The 19,475-nt window shown below is 43.4% G+C and overlaps 1 protein-coding gene across 1 annotated transcript in view; it reads right to left on the bottom strand.

The window, feature by feature from the left end:
* Positions 1-2,856: 2,856 nt before the first annotated feature.
* LOC132867615 (GTPase IMAP family member 9-like) overlaps positions 2,857-19,475 on the bottom strand; it is a 46,949-nt gene continuing 30,330 nt past the window's right edge. Inside the window, exons 2-3 of the mRNA XM_060900596.1 lie at positions 13,446-14,225; positions 2,857-2,944 (exon numbers count right to left, since the gene is read on the bottom strand). Coding sequence (XP_060756579.1) covers positions 2,919-2,944; positions 13,446-14,225 — 806 coding nt within the window. The 3' untranslated portion in view covers positions 2,857-2,918. The remainder of the gene's footprint in view (positions 2,945-13,445; positions 14,226-19,475) is intronic.

The following is a 19,475-nucleotide window of genomic DNA, read 5'->3' on the forward strand; positions in this document are numbered from 1 at the left end:
GCGGGACTCACTGCCAACCCGAAGAAGTGTGCGATTGGGCGGGTGGAAGTACGGTATCTGGGCTTCCACGTGGGCAACGGGCAGGTGCGTCCCCAAATTAATAAGACAGCAGCGATTGCGGCCTGCCCGAGGCCCAAGACCAAAAAGGGGGTGAGGCAGTTCCTGGGGCTGGCTGGCTACTATCGTAGGTTTATACCTAATTATTCGGACGTCACCAGCCCGCTGACTGACCTCACTAAAAAGGGGGCGCCAGATCCGGTCCAGTGGACGGAGCAGTGCCAGCGGGCTTTCTCTGAGGTAAAGGCTGCACTGTGTGGGGGGCCACTTTTACACTACCCTGACTTCTCTCTCCCTTTTGTGTTGCAGACCGATGCGTCGGACAGAGGGCTGGGGGCCGTTTTGTCCCAGCAGGTGGAGGGGGAGGACCGCCCGGTCCTGTACATCAGCCGGAAGCTGTCAGTGCGTGAGGGGCGCTACAGCACAATTGAAAAAGAGTGCCTGGCGATTAAGTGGGCGGTCCTCGCCCTCCGTTACTACCTGCTGGGGCGCTCTTTCACTCTCTGTTCGGACCACGCGCCCCTCCAGTGGCTCCACCGCATGAAGGATGCCAACGCGCGGATCACCCGTTGGTATCTGGCACTCCAACCCTTCAACTTCAAGGTGGTCCACAGGCCGGGGGCGCAGATGGTCGTGGTGGACTTCCTCTCCCGTCAAGGGGGGGGGGGGGGGGGAGTCGGCTGCGGGCCGGACGAGCGCCCGGCCTGAGTCGGGCGGTGGGGGTATGTGGCAGCGGGGGCGTGGTCAAGCGCCGGTCTGTGACAGGAGGGTGGAGCCGGGGAAGGTGAGTGGCAGAATTGCGACACCTGAGGATAATTAACCTGTTTGTGTGTGTTTTTTCCCAGTAACCGCTCCCTATTTAAGGAGGCAGAGAGAGAGGAGAGGGAGCGCAACCCGGGACCAGACGAGTGTGTGTGTGTGTGTGTGTGTGTGTGTGTGTGTGTGAATGAATAGGATTATTAGACTGAAAAGTTATAAAAATAAATCACCTTGTCTGCCTCCAAACGCTGTCCTGCCGTCCTCTGTGCTCCACCCACACTCGATACACGCTACACATATGTTCATCATGCAAGAAATAAGTTTAAAAGAAAAAGTTTTGAGAGAAAAATAATGATTCGATTCTGGCTTTACTGGCAGAAGGATAGAGTGAGCATCAGTTTGCTTCCATCCTCAAAATTTCAAAGACAGCAGTTCATAAGAACAAGGTCAAGAAGCAGACTTTGGGGACAACAAAAGTTACAGACTGGTAGAGGGTGAAAACTACACTCCACTGACTGGGATGATCATCAACTCCTTCGAATGTCACTCAAAACCATAGGATGACATCAAGTGACCTACAAAAGAATGGCAAATTGCAGCTGTGGTTAAGTCCATGGCAAGGACGGTTTGAAACAGGCTCCTCCAGGTGGGGCTGAACTCATGAAAAGCTTGAAAAAAGCCCTTCATCAATGAGAAGCAAAGAAGAGTCAGGCTGAGTTTTGCTAAAGATCACAAGGATTAGACTGTAGAGGACTGGAGTAAGGTTATCTTCTCTGATGAGTCCAATTTTCAGCTCCTCCCCCAATCACCTGGTCATCTAATGGTTAGATGGAGACCTGGAGAGGCCTACAAGCCACAGTGTCTCACGCCCACTGTGAAATGTGTTGGAGGATCCATGATGATCTGCGGGTGCTTCAGCAAGGCTGGAATGGGGCAGATTTTTGTTTGTGAAGGACACATGAATCAAGTCATGTACAAGGTTATCCTGGAAGAAAACTTGCTTCCTTCTGCTCTGACAATGTTCCTGAACTCTGAGGACTGGGTTTTCCAGCAGGACAACGCTCCAGGCCACACAGCCAAGTCAATCAAGGTGTGGATGGATAATCACAAGATCAAGACCCTGTCATGGCCAGCCCAATCTCTAGACCTAAACGCCATTGGAAACCTCTGGAATGTGATCCAGAGGAAGATGGATGGTCAACAAACAAAGCTGAGCTGATTGAATTTTTTGCACCAGAAGTGGCATAAAGTCACCCAAGAGGAATGTGAAAGACTGGTGGAGAGCATGCCAAGACGCATGAAAGCTGTGATTAAAATGTCAGGGTTATTCCACCAAATATGGATTTCTGAACTCATCCCAGGTTCAAACATTAGTATTGTGTTGTTTACACTGAATATGAGCTTGATTTCTATGCATTATTCAAGGTCTGAAAACACTTCAGTTTTTTGTTATTTTGACCAGTTGTCAGTTTCTGCAATTAGATGTTCTAAGTGATAATATTATGTGAAATTGTTAGTAATTTATGGAATAAAACAACAAAAAAATGTTCATGTTCCTCAAGCACATATCTATAAATAATAAAACCAGAGAAACTGATAATTTTGCAGCAGGCTCTTAATTTTTTCCAGAGCTATATGGCTAGCTATATATGATATTTTGCCAAACAAACTTGATTGGTAATAATTGCTGAATTGAGTCAAGGCACAAGTGTCTTGGTTTAATTGTTTAAAACAAAGTGAGCAATAAAATATTGGGTTTTGTATCTACTGTAGGTTATAAAATGTCCAATAGCAACATTCATTCTAAATTTTGATATGGCACTGGTTTAGTAATACACAAGACAGTACCAGTAAAAACAGTGCATTATTATAACAATAAAAAGTAGCTGTCATGACTTTATTAGTGCAAATGAGTTGATTGGGGAGGTCTCATTTTTTCCCCCCATTTAAAGATAGCACATCCAATATATAAAATAAAGACAATCACTTTGTTTTTCGTTAAATAAAAACAGTCAATTCCTGTACCTGCAGATGTTCACCAAATTACATCAGATCAAGGAATGCAATCCAGCAATATTAATTCACTCTCTGGTCCCTGTCCTTCAATCAGACACTTCTTCCATCAAATCTGGAGAAAAATCAGACAGAAGAAGAAATATTGAAAAATTTGAATGATTTTATGGCGAGTGAAAAAATCCAGAAGGTTGAGAAATAATAGATTTCATCATAACAACTATTTACTGATTCTTCAATGGTGTGAGTGGAGTGAAAACTGAAACAATACGTTCAAGTGAATATCAGGCTAAATACACTATTCACCTCGATAAGCGTATTCATTAACTCCGGTGCATTTGAAAAGACATACATGGCGAAAGCACAGTAACTAAATAAATACAGATGTTACAGAATAACAATACTTTTTCAGTTTAAACGTTCAATGCTAAGTATGATGAGTAAAGCTAACTCACTATTATAGCAAAAAAGGTACATAACTACAGCGAAACATTCCCTCCCAACACAGTGGCAGTAGATTTAAACAGAGTAAACAACTTGTGCATGGGGACTTACTGAGAAAACAACAGAAAACACCTAGGTTGTCAAAATGATCACAGGGAAGTGCATTACTTGCACGTTTGCTCTGGACGTTTCTCCTCATCTTTTCTTTGAAGATGGGCTTGTGGTACAAGTGGTCGAAATTATTCGGATAGCTGGAGTGTGTTAAAGTCTTCTTGAGGATTTAAGAGTCCTGTGGGTCTCATGGATAAAGTGTCTTGAAGAGTGAATCATTGTGTTGCGTTTTTGCAGAGCGGCGATTCGTATTGATGGAAACCAACAAAGAGCTCAAAGTTTCTTGAATCAGTGTGTTCACAGAGCGGAGCTTTGTAGAACAGATCAGCGAGGCTTCCGTTAAATGAACAGCTCAAAGTTTTGGCTATGCATAACAGTTTTGTTGTGAGCTAGTCATGCATATTTTATTATGCGAAATAGCGATCAGGCCAATGGGCTATCAACGTCGCCCCTTGGGAGTTGTTCTGGGGAAATTTGATGCCAGACATTCCAAAGGCACAATTTTTAAACTAGTTTTATACTTTATTACAAAACTCATGGATAAACACACATTAATGCAAACTGGGAAGCCAGAGCCTCACAAGATCAAACATTTAAATAATTTCTAGCCACTCACAAATTATTAGTTATTTGGCATAAACATACTCATTAGATTAGAAGTAGGCAGGATACATTCACATGGATTAAAATGTTGATTGTTATAACCTTTAGACAAACACCCAGATGTATAAAACACATTGGTTTGGTAATAAGTCCATTCTTAAATAATTTTCTCTGACTAAAGAACATCTACCTTTGTCCTGAGCATGTGTATATGCGTATGCATTTCCTGAACGTTTCTTTTTTTTCAGTTCGGCTAAATGTTCATTTTGAATACAAGATCCTTCAGAAAGTCCATCAAAATGCTGAGTTAGGCAGAAAAGTCTGTTGAATCGATCGGGTGGCTATTTCATAAAACCGTCACTGTTCTTAGTTCCATGGGGGACTCGTTTCCTTGGGAGCCAGTTTGAGGTCAGTAGGGGTTGCAAACCTTCATGTCCTAGAGGCCATCTGCTCAGCAAAGCGCCATTCAGATTGGGTTTAACATAAAGCATCTTCCCATGGATGTAAATTGCCTTGGTATAGATAGCGAGACAGCAGAAATCTGTATGGTGTTTGAAACAAAGGAGTTCTTCGATTCACCAATCATCTTTATCTGAATAGGTCTTGAAATAAAAAGAATCTGTAGCTTTAAGAGTGGCTGTTGATAAAATAAACATTTCTGATGAACATTTCGCCATGGACTGGGTTTGATCCAACAACACATTGGGGGAAACAGAACCATAACCCAAAAAGCATGTGTCAAAATAAAGGCGCACGCAACACTCACCACACTGGGACACGAGCCGTGCAGTCAGGAGGGGAATTTGTGACATAAAGGGGTTGTATGATCATTAACAAATAGCAAATAATGGTAATGATAATCTAAGTTTTCATTTGTATAGATCAGTAAAAGAAAAATAACACCTTATCTACACTCTTAGAAAAAATCCCTCGAGAGTTTTCTCTATAACATGTACTGTAATGGAAATTTCTAATAAACACTTCAGAACACTTAGCAGTTGTCTTTTCAGTCATTTATTATGGTAGATCATATAAAGATATATAAAATAGGAAAGGAAAGAGAAGAATAGAAGAAGAGTAGAAGACACAACTTCAGTGATGCCGAGAGTACGCGCACTCCAAGTTGTGTTTTAGTGGCTGTTATCTATTATACTCTAAAGGCATTCGCTTACTGCTTGCATCTTCAAGTGATTGGCTCAAGATTTTCTATGAAGCTTTGTTAAAGCATGCACCTGGCATGCTCTGGTATGTGCAGGCGGATGCGTAGTTATGGAGAACTCAGGCACCCTGCTTATCACCAGCCAAGGCCACAGAAAGGCTATTACCGTACAACATGGGAAAAACATCTTTCTCAGTACACTAAGCTACTTTAACTCAACATACAGAAACACAGAGAATAATAATGTTCATCCATTAAATTTCCCTCACATTTCCCCCTTTTTATCCTACAGGATAATAATTGCTAAAAGAAAAGAAATGTACACAATTTCAGTGATAAGAGTTCCCAGAGAGATTCAACTTAACATGTCATTGAGTGTACAGGGATAATGCTAAGGCTGTTTTTATAAGACATAGACATCTTAAGTTAACGCTAGCAAGCTAAATACATAGATCAGGAAACAATAGAACAGGAAACAACCACAAATTAAAATGTTTTAAGTTAGGGCTAATTTCATGTCAACTGTGCTGATGTCATCGAACAGTGGGTTGTGGTCTTCGTGTGGGTTTTGGAGGCCAGTCAGGCAAGTCATCTGGGTCTATTTTCACCATCTGGTAACCAATATTTGTCAGCTGCCTCTGAAACACAGACATACAACATTGACAGAAAACAGGGAGCAAACATAGCATCACAATCACTAAGCCCAGGACCGGGATGGTGGATAGAATCAGAGTCTTCCATCCACTGAACTAACATGATCAGCTGTCTTCAACTCCTCCATGTTCATCTGCTCATAATTGTTCAGCAACCTTGCGCATCTTCTTCAGTGCCTCAATGATGTTACCAAGTTAACCCTTGCCCTTCTTGATGTGTATTGGTGCTCAGAGGGCAGGCACGCCCTATCAGCCCTCGTCCCACCTCACCGGGACTTGGAGGAAACTCGAAACCCTAAGACTTATCTATTGGCTAGACACTGAAATACTCTTCCCTATTGAGGGTGCGTGCGTGATTGATGTGATACTCGCACTGTTCCATGTAGTGATGCCTTTCTTCCTCACGAGCTTTAGTCAGCGTCTGGTCACTTAGGCCTTCCTCTTCCTCCTGCTCAGCCGGTTCAGGAACCCTCCTGCAGTGGCTAGCATGGATCCACGTCACTCTGCCCATGACCTTCACTGCAGTTGGGGTTGCAAGCAGGACCTGGAATGGGCCATTCCACCATGGCTTGTTCTACTTGGTTCATCGGAAATCTTTCACCACTATCCAATCCCCTGGTTGTAGATCGTGCAGAGGTCCCTCAGCGGGCTTGGGAAGTGCTTCTTTTACCTGTTTGTGGATAGATTTCAAAGCAGAGGACAACGTTGCACAGTAATTCAACATTGCATCACCACACAGTGTGGTGTCCGGCAGTGTTCCTTGGGCTGGCCCTATCCCTGTGTTGGGTACTCATCCAGACAGAATTTCGAATGGGCTTAACCCATGTTTAGGCCTAGTTTGCATCCTCATTTGTGTGAGTACTACAGGGAGGACCTCTGTCAATCCTAGCCCTGTTTCTGCACAAGCTTTGCTTAGTTTATTTTTAAGGGACCCATTTTCCCTCTCTACTGCTCCCGCACTGGCAGGATGGTAGGCACAAATGTTGTTTCAGGTCTATCCCTAGGAATGCTCCTATTTTCTTTAGGGCTGCATTAACAAAGGGTGTTCCATTGTCACTTGAGATTTTGCTAGGTATACCCCACCTAGGAATTATATCTCTCAGGAGTGCTTTGACTACTGCCTCTGAGTCTTGTTTAGCTGTGGGAAATACTTCAACCCATTTTGAAAACGTCAACTATTACCAGGCAATACCTTTTCCCTTCACTAGGTGTCAGTTCAATAAAGTCCATTTGGAGGTGATCAAATGGTTTGTCTGGTATTGGGTGTGCTGCTTAAGTTAGTTTGATACCTTGACCTGCATTATTTTGTGCGCATATCAAGCATTGCTTGCAAAATTTCGCAGCATAATTTGAAAACCCCTCTGTGAACCATCTCTTTGTTACTTCTGCTACCATCCCCCCTTTTGACACATGGGTGAGCCCATGTGCCAATTTTGCATAGAAAGGGAACATGTATTTTGGTAGACAGGGACGGCCCGAGGGACAAACCTAGACCAAGTTTGCAAAGATACAGCCTGCTTGTTCCCAGACTCGTCTCTCGTCCTGGGTGGCAATGCTCTGAAGGTCTGCTAGCTGTAAACAGGGGGTAGAAACCTGAGGAAAAGCAAGGTTAGAGGGTGAACTGGAAGCTGAGGCTGCACACTTAGCTGCCGCATCCGCCTCGGCATTTCCTTGAGACACAAGATTCAGTATTGTTAGTATGTGCAGCACACTTACACACAGCAATGGCTCTAGGGAGTAGAATAGCATCCAACAACTCAGAGACCAGTTTATGATGTGCAATGGGAGATCCTGTGCTAGTGAGAAAATTTCTGTGTTTCCAAATGGTGCCAAAATCGTGCACAATGCCAAATGTGTACCTGCTGTCTGTAAAAATATTGACAGATTGCCCTGCAGCCAATTTGCATGCCTCGATAAGGGCACAGAGCTCTGCGGCCTGCACCGACAGGTTTGAGGGCAGACACGACACCTTGAGGACCTCGTGATCTGAGACTACGGCAAAACCTACTTTGTTCTTTCCCATCTCTGGGTCTCTGGAGGCTGAACCATCCACATAGAGGACCATGTCTGGATTTTCCAAAGGGTCACTCTTTAAGTCTGCCCTGGGGGAACAAAAATCGTTAGTGAAAGCAACACAGTCATGTGGCTCTCCATCGTCCTCTGTAGGGAGAAGAGAGGCAGGATTCAGAACAGTACAACATTTCACAATTATGTTAAGCATATCAAGTATGACAGTGTTATACTTCAACCATCTCTGTGCTGACAAATGTGATGTCTTTTTCTCCAACAGAATCAGGGAGACAGCATGTGGGACCAAAAGGGTGAGGTTAGAATACCCCACAATATTTCTGGAGGCAGTTACCGCCTTTTCAGCTGCAGCAACTGCACGCAGGCAAACAGGAAGTCCAGCCATCACTGGATCCAGCCTGCTGGAGAAGTAGGCTACAGGTCTCAATCTATCCCTGTGTTTCTGCAAAAGAACAGAGGTCATAAAATCCCTTCTTTTCATCTACAGTTTGAACAAATGGTTTATTGGGGTCAGGCAGTCCCAGAGTGGGGGTGGTCTGCAGAGCGCTCTTTAGGAACATCAGGTGCGTGTGGGACAACCACAGCATTGACTGCTTGCAGATCTTGGACAAACCTCCACTCATCGGGCTGGGACAGTTTTCTTGCCTTCTTAACTGGGAAAATAGGAGTGCGCACTGGATAGTCCTGGCAAGGAACAATTACATCTGCCTTCAGCAATGAATCAAAGACCGGTCTTATACCTGTGATTGCCTCTGGTTTGAGTGGGTACTGGGTCTGTCTAGGCCTGAAATCTGATTTGGGGGTGATCACCACTGGTTCAGCATTCTTTATTAGGCCTACATCATGTTTACCCTTCACCCAAATGGAATTTGGAACTCCCGCCAATTTGGGCTGCACCTCTGCTAGAGTTATGCCTGTGGAAACAGAGACAAACAGACCACTATGGCCGGGGTCCCCAGGATCCCGGTTTTCAGTGATTAATATTACGCTGCGCTTAACATGCACACACATAGCATGACTTTGTTTGTAGACCCCAAGCTTTTGGCAAAACAAGACACTAGGGTCCTCTGTTTGGGACCATTCGTTGCCATTGGCTGTGCACTTCTTGACCCACTCCCCCACGTCTTTCCAATGGGTGGCTCGTGGCTTTGCTAATGAGACATGGGGTATAGAATTAATGATGTCAAAGAAATCATGCTGGCAGCAGTCGACCTCAGAGTCCTCTGACACGAGGCTGCATATAACATGTTTGAGAACACTGCGATGAACATTGATGCAGCTGTTCGGACAACGGGTAAAAAGGACCTGCACAGCGCAATAATGTTTAGACCAATATGTAGTTTTGAGGGTCAATCTTTCATGTGCATGGGGGTCTGCAAACCAAGTCTTTTCAAACTCTACATCTTGACCTTGATGAACATGTGCTGTGCAATGTACGTAAATCTTCCTCTTTCATATAATCAGTGTCAATGGATGAGGCGTTCAAGTGTGCGAGCTGTACAAGGTGTTTGGGAGTTTGTGTGAGTTGATCTGAGCAGAGCTGCCAGACATACACATACAGGGGGCTTCCAAACCCATACTGCACACCGCACATTTCACTTACTTCAGGTGTATCTATCTGGACTGGTGTATTGGGCGTTTCTGTGTAGTCTTGCTGTTGCATGCAGGTGCTGCTACTAATGTGTTTAACGTCATGTGAATGTTCCTGTCTATGTGTATGTGTATCATCAGGTGTGTGTGTTACCTCCCCTGTTCTCTGTGTGGGGCCCGTTCTCAGAGTCCGCCCATCAGTCTGCTTTGCTGTACTCCTCACAGGGCCTCTGGCTGCTACTGTGGAGACAATCTCGAGCAATGTGTCCCTTCTGATTGCAGTTGTAGCAGGTTGCGCCTTTTATCCAGGACGAGTCACCCCAGGTCGTCCTGTCTCGGCCCCTACCTCGACCTCTTCCTCTTCTTCTTCCTCTTTCTCCAGGCTGAACAGTCTAGAAAAGAGTGAGAGTGGCGGCGTGTACGTCTTGGTCGCTTTGTGCCAACTTTGTCTTCTCCTTCTCTTTCAGCAGCTTTTCTGCATGCACAGCATACTGCTCGATCTTGGTGAGGCTGGCGGTTTCCCACAGGAGACAGAGCTGCTTTACTGACTTGGCCACTGCTGGATTCATACCGTTCATGAAACTGTTCCGCAAGTGCGCTTCCCAGACCTCAGGAGTGTCTTCCACTCCAGCCAGGATCACGGGCCTGGTCAGGCCACTGTGTTTTTTTTTTTTCATGTGTGGCAGTGAGATGGGCGAGAAATGCTGACACCACTTCACCATCATCTTGCTTACACATACTGATCTTAGTAATGTCTATGTTCAAGGGAAAGCACTGTCCAGACGAGCACAGAGAGCAGTGATGGTATCTCTGTACTCACCATTGCCAGCCGTGCTCCAGTCTGGTGTAGTCATTCGCTGGTCAGCTTCTGGCCACTCTTTGGAAACTTTGTTCCAATCTATACCCATCTTGATCATGAGTAGGCAGCGAAGTTCATGGGTGGTTGGTCGGAATTCTCTGCAAAATATCAACAGTTCATTACCAAATCTCTTTCCTCCCACCTCTCTCACGTTGGGAAGAGAAGCCATGCTTTCCTTCATATCAGCTGTCATCCAGGGTCTGTGGACTAGAAGCACGCTGTCAGCTCCAGCCACTTCCACCATTGGAAGATGAAGGACTTCAGACTTTAGGTTACGGCCTTGTGGACCCACTGGATCTCGTGTGTGATGGAGAAGCAAGGGGAGGCGCTGATGCTGGAGGCGGCTGGTAGGCTGGAGGAGATTCCAGAGGCTCAGTTTTTTTTCTTTGTCTTGACTTCTCCACTTCTCTGTGGGTGAGGCGCTTGTGGGAATGATGCTCCGCCTTGCTGAGGAGGCACTGTGTGTCGGGGTGGTGGGGCAGACTCCTGGTCAGGGTCCATCTGAAATTTCAAACACTGAGAAGAGGGTGAGAGTCCTGCCTGTCATTTCTCTCTTTTGTACTCTCTCTTAAGTGTTTCTTCTTTCCATGCAGAAAACACCCTCCAGTCCCCTAAGAACTTAACATTATCTGCAGACTCTTGTTTTCCCTTCCGTTTCAACTTTTCTTCTAACTGTTCTATCTGCCTGGGACTAAAACTGCCCTTTTCAGGGAATCCTGAGTCCTTTACCCATATATCAAACTGTGCCAAATAATCCTCGCAATATGAGGTTTTCATAAACTGGATGTTTGGGCTGTCATAGGAACATCCAATTCTTATTATAGCACATGTAGCTTCAGGCTTACTTGCTTCTTCCTTTCCTTAACTTACCGTTTCTGTTCCTCATTGTACACTATTATATCAATAGGTTGTGACAACAATGGCTGAGTTTTTTATTAGGATCACAAGAAGAACAAGTTGGACTATGTCCAAAAATGCGACACAATAATCCTTTAGGTGTGTTCTTATTAGTAAACAATTTATCTGACATTTGCCTTAAACTAAAGTAGGTATCAAGTAGGTTAGCCGTTACCTAGTCATCACTTGGGTGGATTTTCTCTTACACAACCCAATAAACTACTCATGGGTTATTGTCTCAAAATTGTGTTTTATCCGTTTCAGCAAACATATTGATGGTACCACAGCTTAGCAGTCCTCCTGGGCTTGGACAAACTTCTGTCCATCTCTTATATCAGTCTTCATTGACTAGGACAAATCTCTGTCCGTCTCTTATATCATTCTTTAAATACTAGGACAAATCTCTGTCCATTTCTTGTATCATTCTTAAAATACTGTTTCCACTAATTTCTTTACACAAGAATGCAAAGTTATCACTTACGATGACCTGGTCTCTTGTCCAAGTTCTCAGCTCTGCACCATAGCCTTGGGAGTGTTCCGTCGTCCAAGGATCAGACGCATAGGGCCCACCCAGCCAGGGGATAGAGGTCTGTGCGGGTCGGATTTTTCAGTCCCGCTCGTGCCCGCATTGTGCAGTCCCACTCCCGCTCGCGCCCGCAAAGAATTATGATTTTCAGTCCCGCTCCCGCCCGCGCCTGCCATATTTTGTCCCGCCCGCAAATCCCGCATGATGCAGACGTTCGTGTTATTTCTCAGGAAAGTTCTTGTCTTCACACAGCGTGATGGTGCCCCGCCCCCTACTTTGAGTGGATTTGAGCATAAATATCTACAGCTCACGTTTGTTATTGTTTACCTTGTTTCTGAATTCAGCATGTAGTATCTTTAATAATAATAATTAGTGCTGTTAAACGATTAAAATATTTAATCACAAATTTTTATCATATGAGAAACCATTATAATACTCTGATCAGCCTAAAAAAGTTAATGGGCTTGCTTTGTACCAATATGTGTGTGGGGGGGGTTTATTTTAATTTTTTTTTTTTTTTGCAAAGCAAAGCTAGTAAAAAGAAGTGAATTGATTTAGTGCTTGCATTAGTCTGCAACTCTAATCAGAGAGACAGGTTACACAGTGACGGTAGGCTTGACTCAATGCTATCCCAGAAATCCTTCCTGTAATATGCAAATTGGCCGCCTCTGATTGGACAGCCAAATTTGCATATTACAGGAAGGATTTCTGGGATAGCATTGAGTCAAGCCTACCGTCACTGTGTAACCTGTCTCTCTGATTAAAGTTGTAGACTAACGCAACAAGTAAATCAATTCACTCATGGTTTTCTTACTAGCTGGGTGTGAACTGGGAGTCATTAAAATTATCAAAGAATTTTGCCTTAGGGTAATCCATGGCAAGTTTAAGATACTGTTTCTCAATCAATCTGGCAATCTGACTTTCTCTGCGAAATTAGGCATCTTAAAATGTTTTTATTAATGCCAAATAAAATATCCAGCACAAATTATATATGATAGACATAAATTAATAATTTATAAATTTTATTTCAAGCACGTTTTTAGTTAGCGGGACTGCAGCTTATCACCGCTCCCACCCGCGCCGCATATGTGCACTCCCACTCCCGTCCGCGCGCGCAATGAGCTTTCAAAATTTGTCCCGCGCCGCACTGCTTTGCGGCGGGTCCCGCGAGTCCCGCGGGACTCCCGCGGGAGTGCAGGGCTCTACCAGGGGACACCAAATTGTAATGGAAATTTCTAATAAACACTTCAGAACGCTTAGCAGTCGTCTTTTCAGTTATTTATTATAGTAGATCATATAAAGATATATAAAATAGGAAAGGAAAGAGAAGAATAGAAGAAGAGTAGAAGACACCACTTCAGTGATGCCAAGAGTACGCGCACTCTGAGTTGTGTTTTAGTGGCTGTTATCTATTATACTCTAAAGGCATTCACTTACTGCTTGCATCTTCACGTGATTGGCTCAAGATTTTCTATGAAGCTTTGTTAAAGCGTGCACCTGGCGTACTCTGGTATGTGCAGGCGGATGCATAGTTATGGAGAACTCAGGTACCCTGCTTATCACCAGCCAAGGCCACAGAAAGACAATTACAACATGGGAAAAACATCTTTCTCAGTACACTAAGCTACTTTAACTCAACATACAGAAACACAGAGAATAATAATGTTCGTCCATTAAATTTCCCTCACAAACATTAACTAACAGTATTTACAGTACAGTACCAAACTGTGAAAGGCATGAACTTACTGTGTGGACTCTTCACATCGACCATCCGTATTGAGCTGAAGGAACTGTTCTGTTTGGGCCGAGCTCCGAGCTCACGCCTCTCTTTCACCTCTTTTGAGTTTGAGTTCTTATCAGTAGCTTCAGCTGTAACCGGATTCTGCGCTTTCTCCTCCTGCGACATGGAACTGAAGTGCCCTCCCTCCTCAGCCACCATCTTCTCCACCTTCTCAATCAGTTGTGGGACCTGCGTGCGCTCTCCAAAGGCATCATTGTTGACAACATGGTATCTCTTCTTGCACTTGTCCAGCACCCACTGCAGTGCACTACCTTGGCGCTGGATATATCTCTCGATTGGCATGTTCTTCAGCACCTCTGCCCATGTAAACACCACAATGGTATGTCTCCACACAGCCTCACCAAATGGCACCAAGTTCTCCTCAATTCTTGCCTGGTCCATGTCTGTGAACATGCCTACAGGCACAACGAGCAGGAAAGCATGCGGCCCTGGTGGGCACATAGCCAGGCTACGAGACAGCTCTTGTTGATAAGCAGCTGGAGTGGTCGGAGCTGAAAACCAGCCCGGCGTATCCACAACGGTCAGCTTGCGGCCGTAGCGCTCTGCATCCCGCTTCACTGAAAATTCAGCTGCTCGTTCCAGCCGAAACTCTTCATGCCCCAGGATAGTGTTTCCAGTCAGGCTTTTCCCAGGCCATTGCCAGCCCAGAAGGATAAGGCGCAGCTCAGAGAGATGGTTCGAAGCAGCTAATTTTTTCTTCTTTTCAAGATCAAAATGATAATTTCCTGTAAGAAAAAAATTGTGATGCTGAGTGCAAATATGAAGGTTTTTAAACCATCCAGTTCTTTTTGAAAATCTAACAGTAGCAAGCAAAAAATGATGGGGTTGTTTCATGATTATATAGAACAATAATTATGAACACTTTACATTGCTGCCTGCAACTAAAAATGATACAAAATCTCTAAAACAAACACTCAATTAGATATCATCTTTTGCACCACCACTGACCAGATGTTTCATTAGTGGTAGTAGTGCTACCTGCTGCGTCACTGTGCTTCCCTATGGAAAAGTTGTTCTTAAAAGATATATTTTTCCTAAGAATGAAGAACAGCGCAGGGATTTGACCTTTCGGTTTCCTTTTGTTACCATTTATACAAGGACATGGAAAGGAATTTTTGGACAGATCATTTTTTTTTGTACTGTGTGAGTGAGTGAGTGAGTGAGTGAGTGAGTGAGTGAGTGAGTGAGTGAATGAGTGAGAGGAGAGGAATCCAGAAAGTAACTGTGGTGTAGTTCAGTAATAAAAATGTTAGAGGGGGTTCCAGTGAAACAGAACATTTCAGAGAGGAAAAAAATAATAATCCTTTGGCAGAGTGCATCTAAGGCCGTCATGAAAGCACTTGATATCTGAAATGCTTGATTATGTAATTAATAGCTGTATTCAGAACACAGTCATTCAATGGGGTTCTAAAGTTCCAGGAAGTGCAGCCGAGTCCCTTCTCTTTACACTTCCTCACTTCTTTGCTCCTATAGCAGGTGGTGATGTGCACAAAGAGGTCATTAATGTTATGGCCAGTGCTGTTGAAGCATCTTGCCACTGATTGAGCGTGTGTTTTTTTTTTTTTTTTTGGTTCTCCAAGCACCTTCATACCATCAGAATGAAGGATTTCTCCAAAGGTATCCAAAATCTCAAAAACATTCAAGTGATTGAAAAAGCAGCAATTTACTACATCACCACTGACAATGAATAAAATATATGGCAGACAAGTTGACACAGCACTGCTTCAATTATTCATCAATACGGTGTGTGTGTGCATGAGCAAGAGAAATGATGCAGTGGCAAGGTATGGTTCGGATGCATCATAGGAAGAGACAAGCATCTTTCTATTTTTAACTCAATTTCTTGGGATTCTATTTCTGCTGCTACATATACTTTACTCTTCTGCTCCCAGATCCCCCAAAAACAAACCGTGTCTTTTACACATAGTCTTTTATTTTAATTCAAAACAATATATGAAGGCAGATGCAATAGCAATATGGAGCTGTCTTATTTCAAATGTCAGAAAAACAGGTTAAAACAGAAAGATGCTCTATGAAACAACCAGGTAGACAGGAACGATTTCTTATACAAATCCGACAAAAGTTAACAGCGTTAACATAATTTTCAACTCACTTTAACATTTGTGATTGAGCATTGCAGCTGAAATATTGACGAGGATGCAGGTTTGGTACTTCAGTGCAAATTTTATACTTTTGGCAAAGCTTCCATTGAGAGTATGTCCATATTTTATTACCTGACACTGTGTGTGTGTGTGTGTGTGTGTGTGTGTGTGTGTGAGAGAGAGAGAGTTAGTGATGTTTGGTAGGGTAAAGCTGTGTGTGAGCATGTGCTAAATCAGTCTTTTCTCCCTGTACTGGAGTCATAGTCACAAGACCCTACTGCTCTATAGACCGAGAGAAAGTGAAAAGGACAGTAAAGCTGGTGCAACGACTCCACCTACAGGCCCAAGGGCATGCAAATTCATAAGTGTGTGTGTGTGTGTGTGTGTGTGTGTGTGTGTGTGTTATATGCTTTCAGTAATGTTAAAAAGGACTACTCTCATCATGCAGTGCATAGTATTAAACAGCAGGATCATTTTTTTCATTGAAGAGTGAAATTAAAATCACTTCCATGCTACAATTAGAAGGCAATATCCAGTGATGATATGCAATACTGATCTCCTACTGAGTAAGTGTAGTCCAAAATGGAGCACTGTGTAAATGGTGTATAGAATGATATTTAAGACTAAAACCGATCATTTATTTGGATCATGAACTGCATGTCTCAAAGCTGGAGTAGAAGATAGAAATGAATGTGTGTTGTTGAGATATTTCAAGGATACTGTGTGTGTATTTATTCTCTATTTAGCATATATCCATCCATCCATCCACTGGGCTCAAACCCAGAACCTTCTTGCTGTGAGGCAACAATTCTAACTACTACACCACCGTGCCACCCCATTTAGCAAATAGTAGTGCACTATTTGAGATGCAGCCATTTACTAGTGTTGTCTGAATTCTTAAAGTGAATGTAATGCCTTATTGTAATACTTTAAAATGACATTAGTAATGACCAAAATTAATTAATAAAGCAGGGGAAAAATTATATAAATTATTTGTTACTTTATTATCAAGCACAAAACTATCGATAAATCACAGCGTCCAGATCCCAAAAAAAAGGCAGCCTTACCCCAGGGCTAATCTCGCATGATGTCACACATGGAACCCCGGTTATCTGGGTTATTTCCGTTCATCTGACTCAATGCTTGTTTACTCACTGAAATTGGATATTGTTGATGGAATCTTACAAAAATAATGATGGGAAAGTGCTGTGTTGTGTTTGGATGTTCAAATTCATATACAACAGGACATTCAGCTCACAAATTTCCGAGAAATGACACTAATCTAAAGCGACAGTAGGTGAAGTTTGTGCAAACGAAGCAGGCAGATTTCGTGTCGCCACTGGAGAAGAGTCAAATGGGAATTTGTGATCAGCATTTCAACAAGAACTGCTATGAAGGACAGGTGTTCTTGATGGAACAGATGATAGGCCAGAAGAGAAAAAAAAAACCTTTTGAAACCAGGGAGTGTGCCAACTATCCAGGCATCTACATGTGCTAGTGCAGTGTACCAGCCCAGGTACAACTTACACCCCCTGTCAAGAAGAGGAGAGCTGTTGACAAATTGATGACAGCCCGTGTAAATATGCATCTTTTTTATTGTTATCAGTTAATAACCACCAGCTAATGAGTTAGACTGATTAGAATATATTTACATTGGGGGCGGCACGGTGGTGTAGTGGTTAGCGCTGTCGCCTCACAGCAAGAAGGTCCGGGTTCGATCCCCGTGGCCGGCGAGGGCCTTTCTGTGCGGAGTTTGCATGTTCTCCCCGTGTCCGCGTGGGTTTCCTCCGGGTGCTCCGGTTTCCCCCACAGTCCAAAAGACATGCAGGTTAGGTTAACTGGTGACTCTAAATTGACTGTAGGTGTGAATGGTTGTCTGTGTCTATGTGTCAGCCCTGTGATGACCTGGCGACTTGTCCAGGGTGTACCCCGCCTTTTGCCCGTAGTCAGCTGGGATAGGCTCCAGCTTGCCTGCGACCCTGTAGAACAGGATAAAGCGGCTAGAGATAATGAGATGAGATGAGATGAGATGAGATATTTACATTGGTATTAGAGTCAAGGCACAGAATGATGGACACTAATATTTGCATATTTCTATCTATTATAAAATTATAATTATGATATGTATTAGTACATGTAGTGGTAGTAGTGGTACATGTAGTTGCTAACCTGCACGGACAGTAGGGACACTAGAGTCTAGACCTACTGTTTACTGCACATAGATCTACACATGACTAGGCCTACTAATAATAAATCCGATTCGTCAAGTGTTCATTACCACCAGAACAACCACATGGGAATTACTGGAGCAAAAAAAGAAATCCATTGACTTAATAAATGACATTTGGACAGTTCGTCGATTCCCCAATTATTGCCCACTTCATATTTTCTTTCAGTAATTACACTGAATAAATGTACATTTTAAAGATTATATTTCTGCATTTACTGAGGTACATGTAAATATTTTCCCTATATTTTTCAGTGGCCAGCTTAGAATAAAAATCAACCATCCAATCTGTGTTTCCAATTCTCTCTGGCTGGTGGTGCGCTATCGGTGGTGAGGGGGACTGTCGTGAACTGAGTGAACTAGCATCTGTTTCTCGTCTTGGGGGCTTGAAAAGATAACCATTTACTCCAGAATATCCTTGATAATCATTTGCCCCTTCATCCGACATATAAGAATCCCAATCACTATCAGAATTCTTTCCAAAATGTGATTCCATATCGAGACTGGTCTAACCGCTGCTGTGCACATGAATGAAATTGATATTTGGATCTCTGTTACACGTGTGACGTCACATACCCCTTCAGAATCTTCCGGATCAGTCTCAGCAGATTCCATGAAAATCGGCTGATCTTACTGATTTTCCAACAATTTATGACCTTTTGGATCAGCTACGGTTCGAAAACACATGGTCAGTCAACATAATGATTGTTGCTTTGTACAAGGAAAAAAAGTATAGTTTAGGGGCATTAAATTCACTTTAACAGACAAAATGTATTTCCTAGAAATTGCTTTGGTTGGTCCAGCATGGTCCCCCCCAAGTACTGCATTTCTCAAAAAATTGTTTATGTCCAAATCTCACCCTTACTTCAGTGGATGATCTCACCCGAATACTGTAGACTTGTACCAAAGAACTGCTGCTGTAATAATAAAGACCTTGATGTTCAAACTGGGGCGGCACAGTGGTGTAGTGGTTAGCGCTGTCGCCTCACAGCAAGAAGGTCCTGGGTTCGAGCCCCAGGGCCAGCGAGGGCCTTTCTGTGTGGAGTTTGCATGTTCTCCCCGTGTCCGCGTGGGTTTCCTCCGGGTGCTCCAGTTTCTCCCACAGTCCAAAGACATGCAGGTTAGGTTAACTGGTGACTCTAAATTGACCATAGGTGTGAATGTGAGTGTGAATGGTTGTCTGTGTCTATGTGTCAGCCCTGTGATGACCTGGCGACTTGTCCAGGGTGTACCCCGCCTTTCGCCCGTAGTCAGCTGGGATAGGCTCCAGCTTGCCTGCGACCCTGTAGAAGGATAAAGCGGCTAGAGATAATGAGATGAGATGTTCAAACTGAACATCCTTTCAGACGCTCAATGCTGTTTGACTTTATAGTACACAATTATGGAAGACAAATGATTTACAGTGGTGAATGAAAGTTTGTGAACCTTTTAGAATTTTCTACATTTCTGCATAAATATGACCTAAAACATCATCAGATTTTCACACAAGTCCTAAAAGTAAATAAAGAGAACCCAGTTAAACAAATGAGACAAAAATATTATACTTGGTCATTTATTTATTGAGGAAAATGATCCAATATTACATATCTGTGAGTGGCAAAAGTATGTGAACCTTTGCTTTCAGTATCTGGTGTTTGTGACCCCCT

The sequence above is a fragment of the Neoarius graeffei genome, chromosome 19 (genome assembly GCF_027579695.1).
Source record: "Neoarius graeffei isolate fNeoGra1 chromosome 19, fNeoGra1.pri, whole genome shotgun sequence".
Taxonomy (NCBI): Eukaryota; Metazoa; Chordata; class Actinopteri; order Siluriformes; family Ariidae; genus Neoarius; species Neoarius graeffei.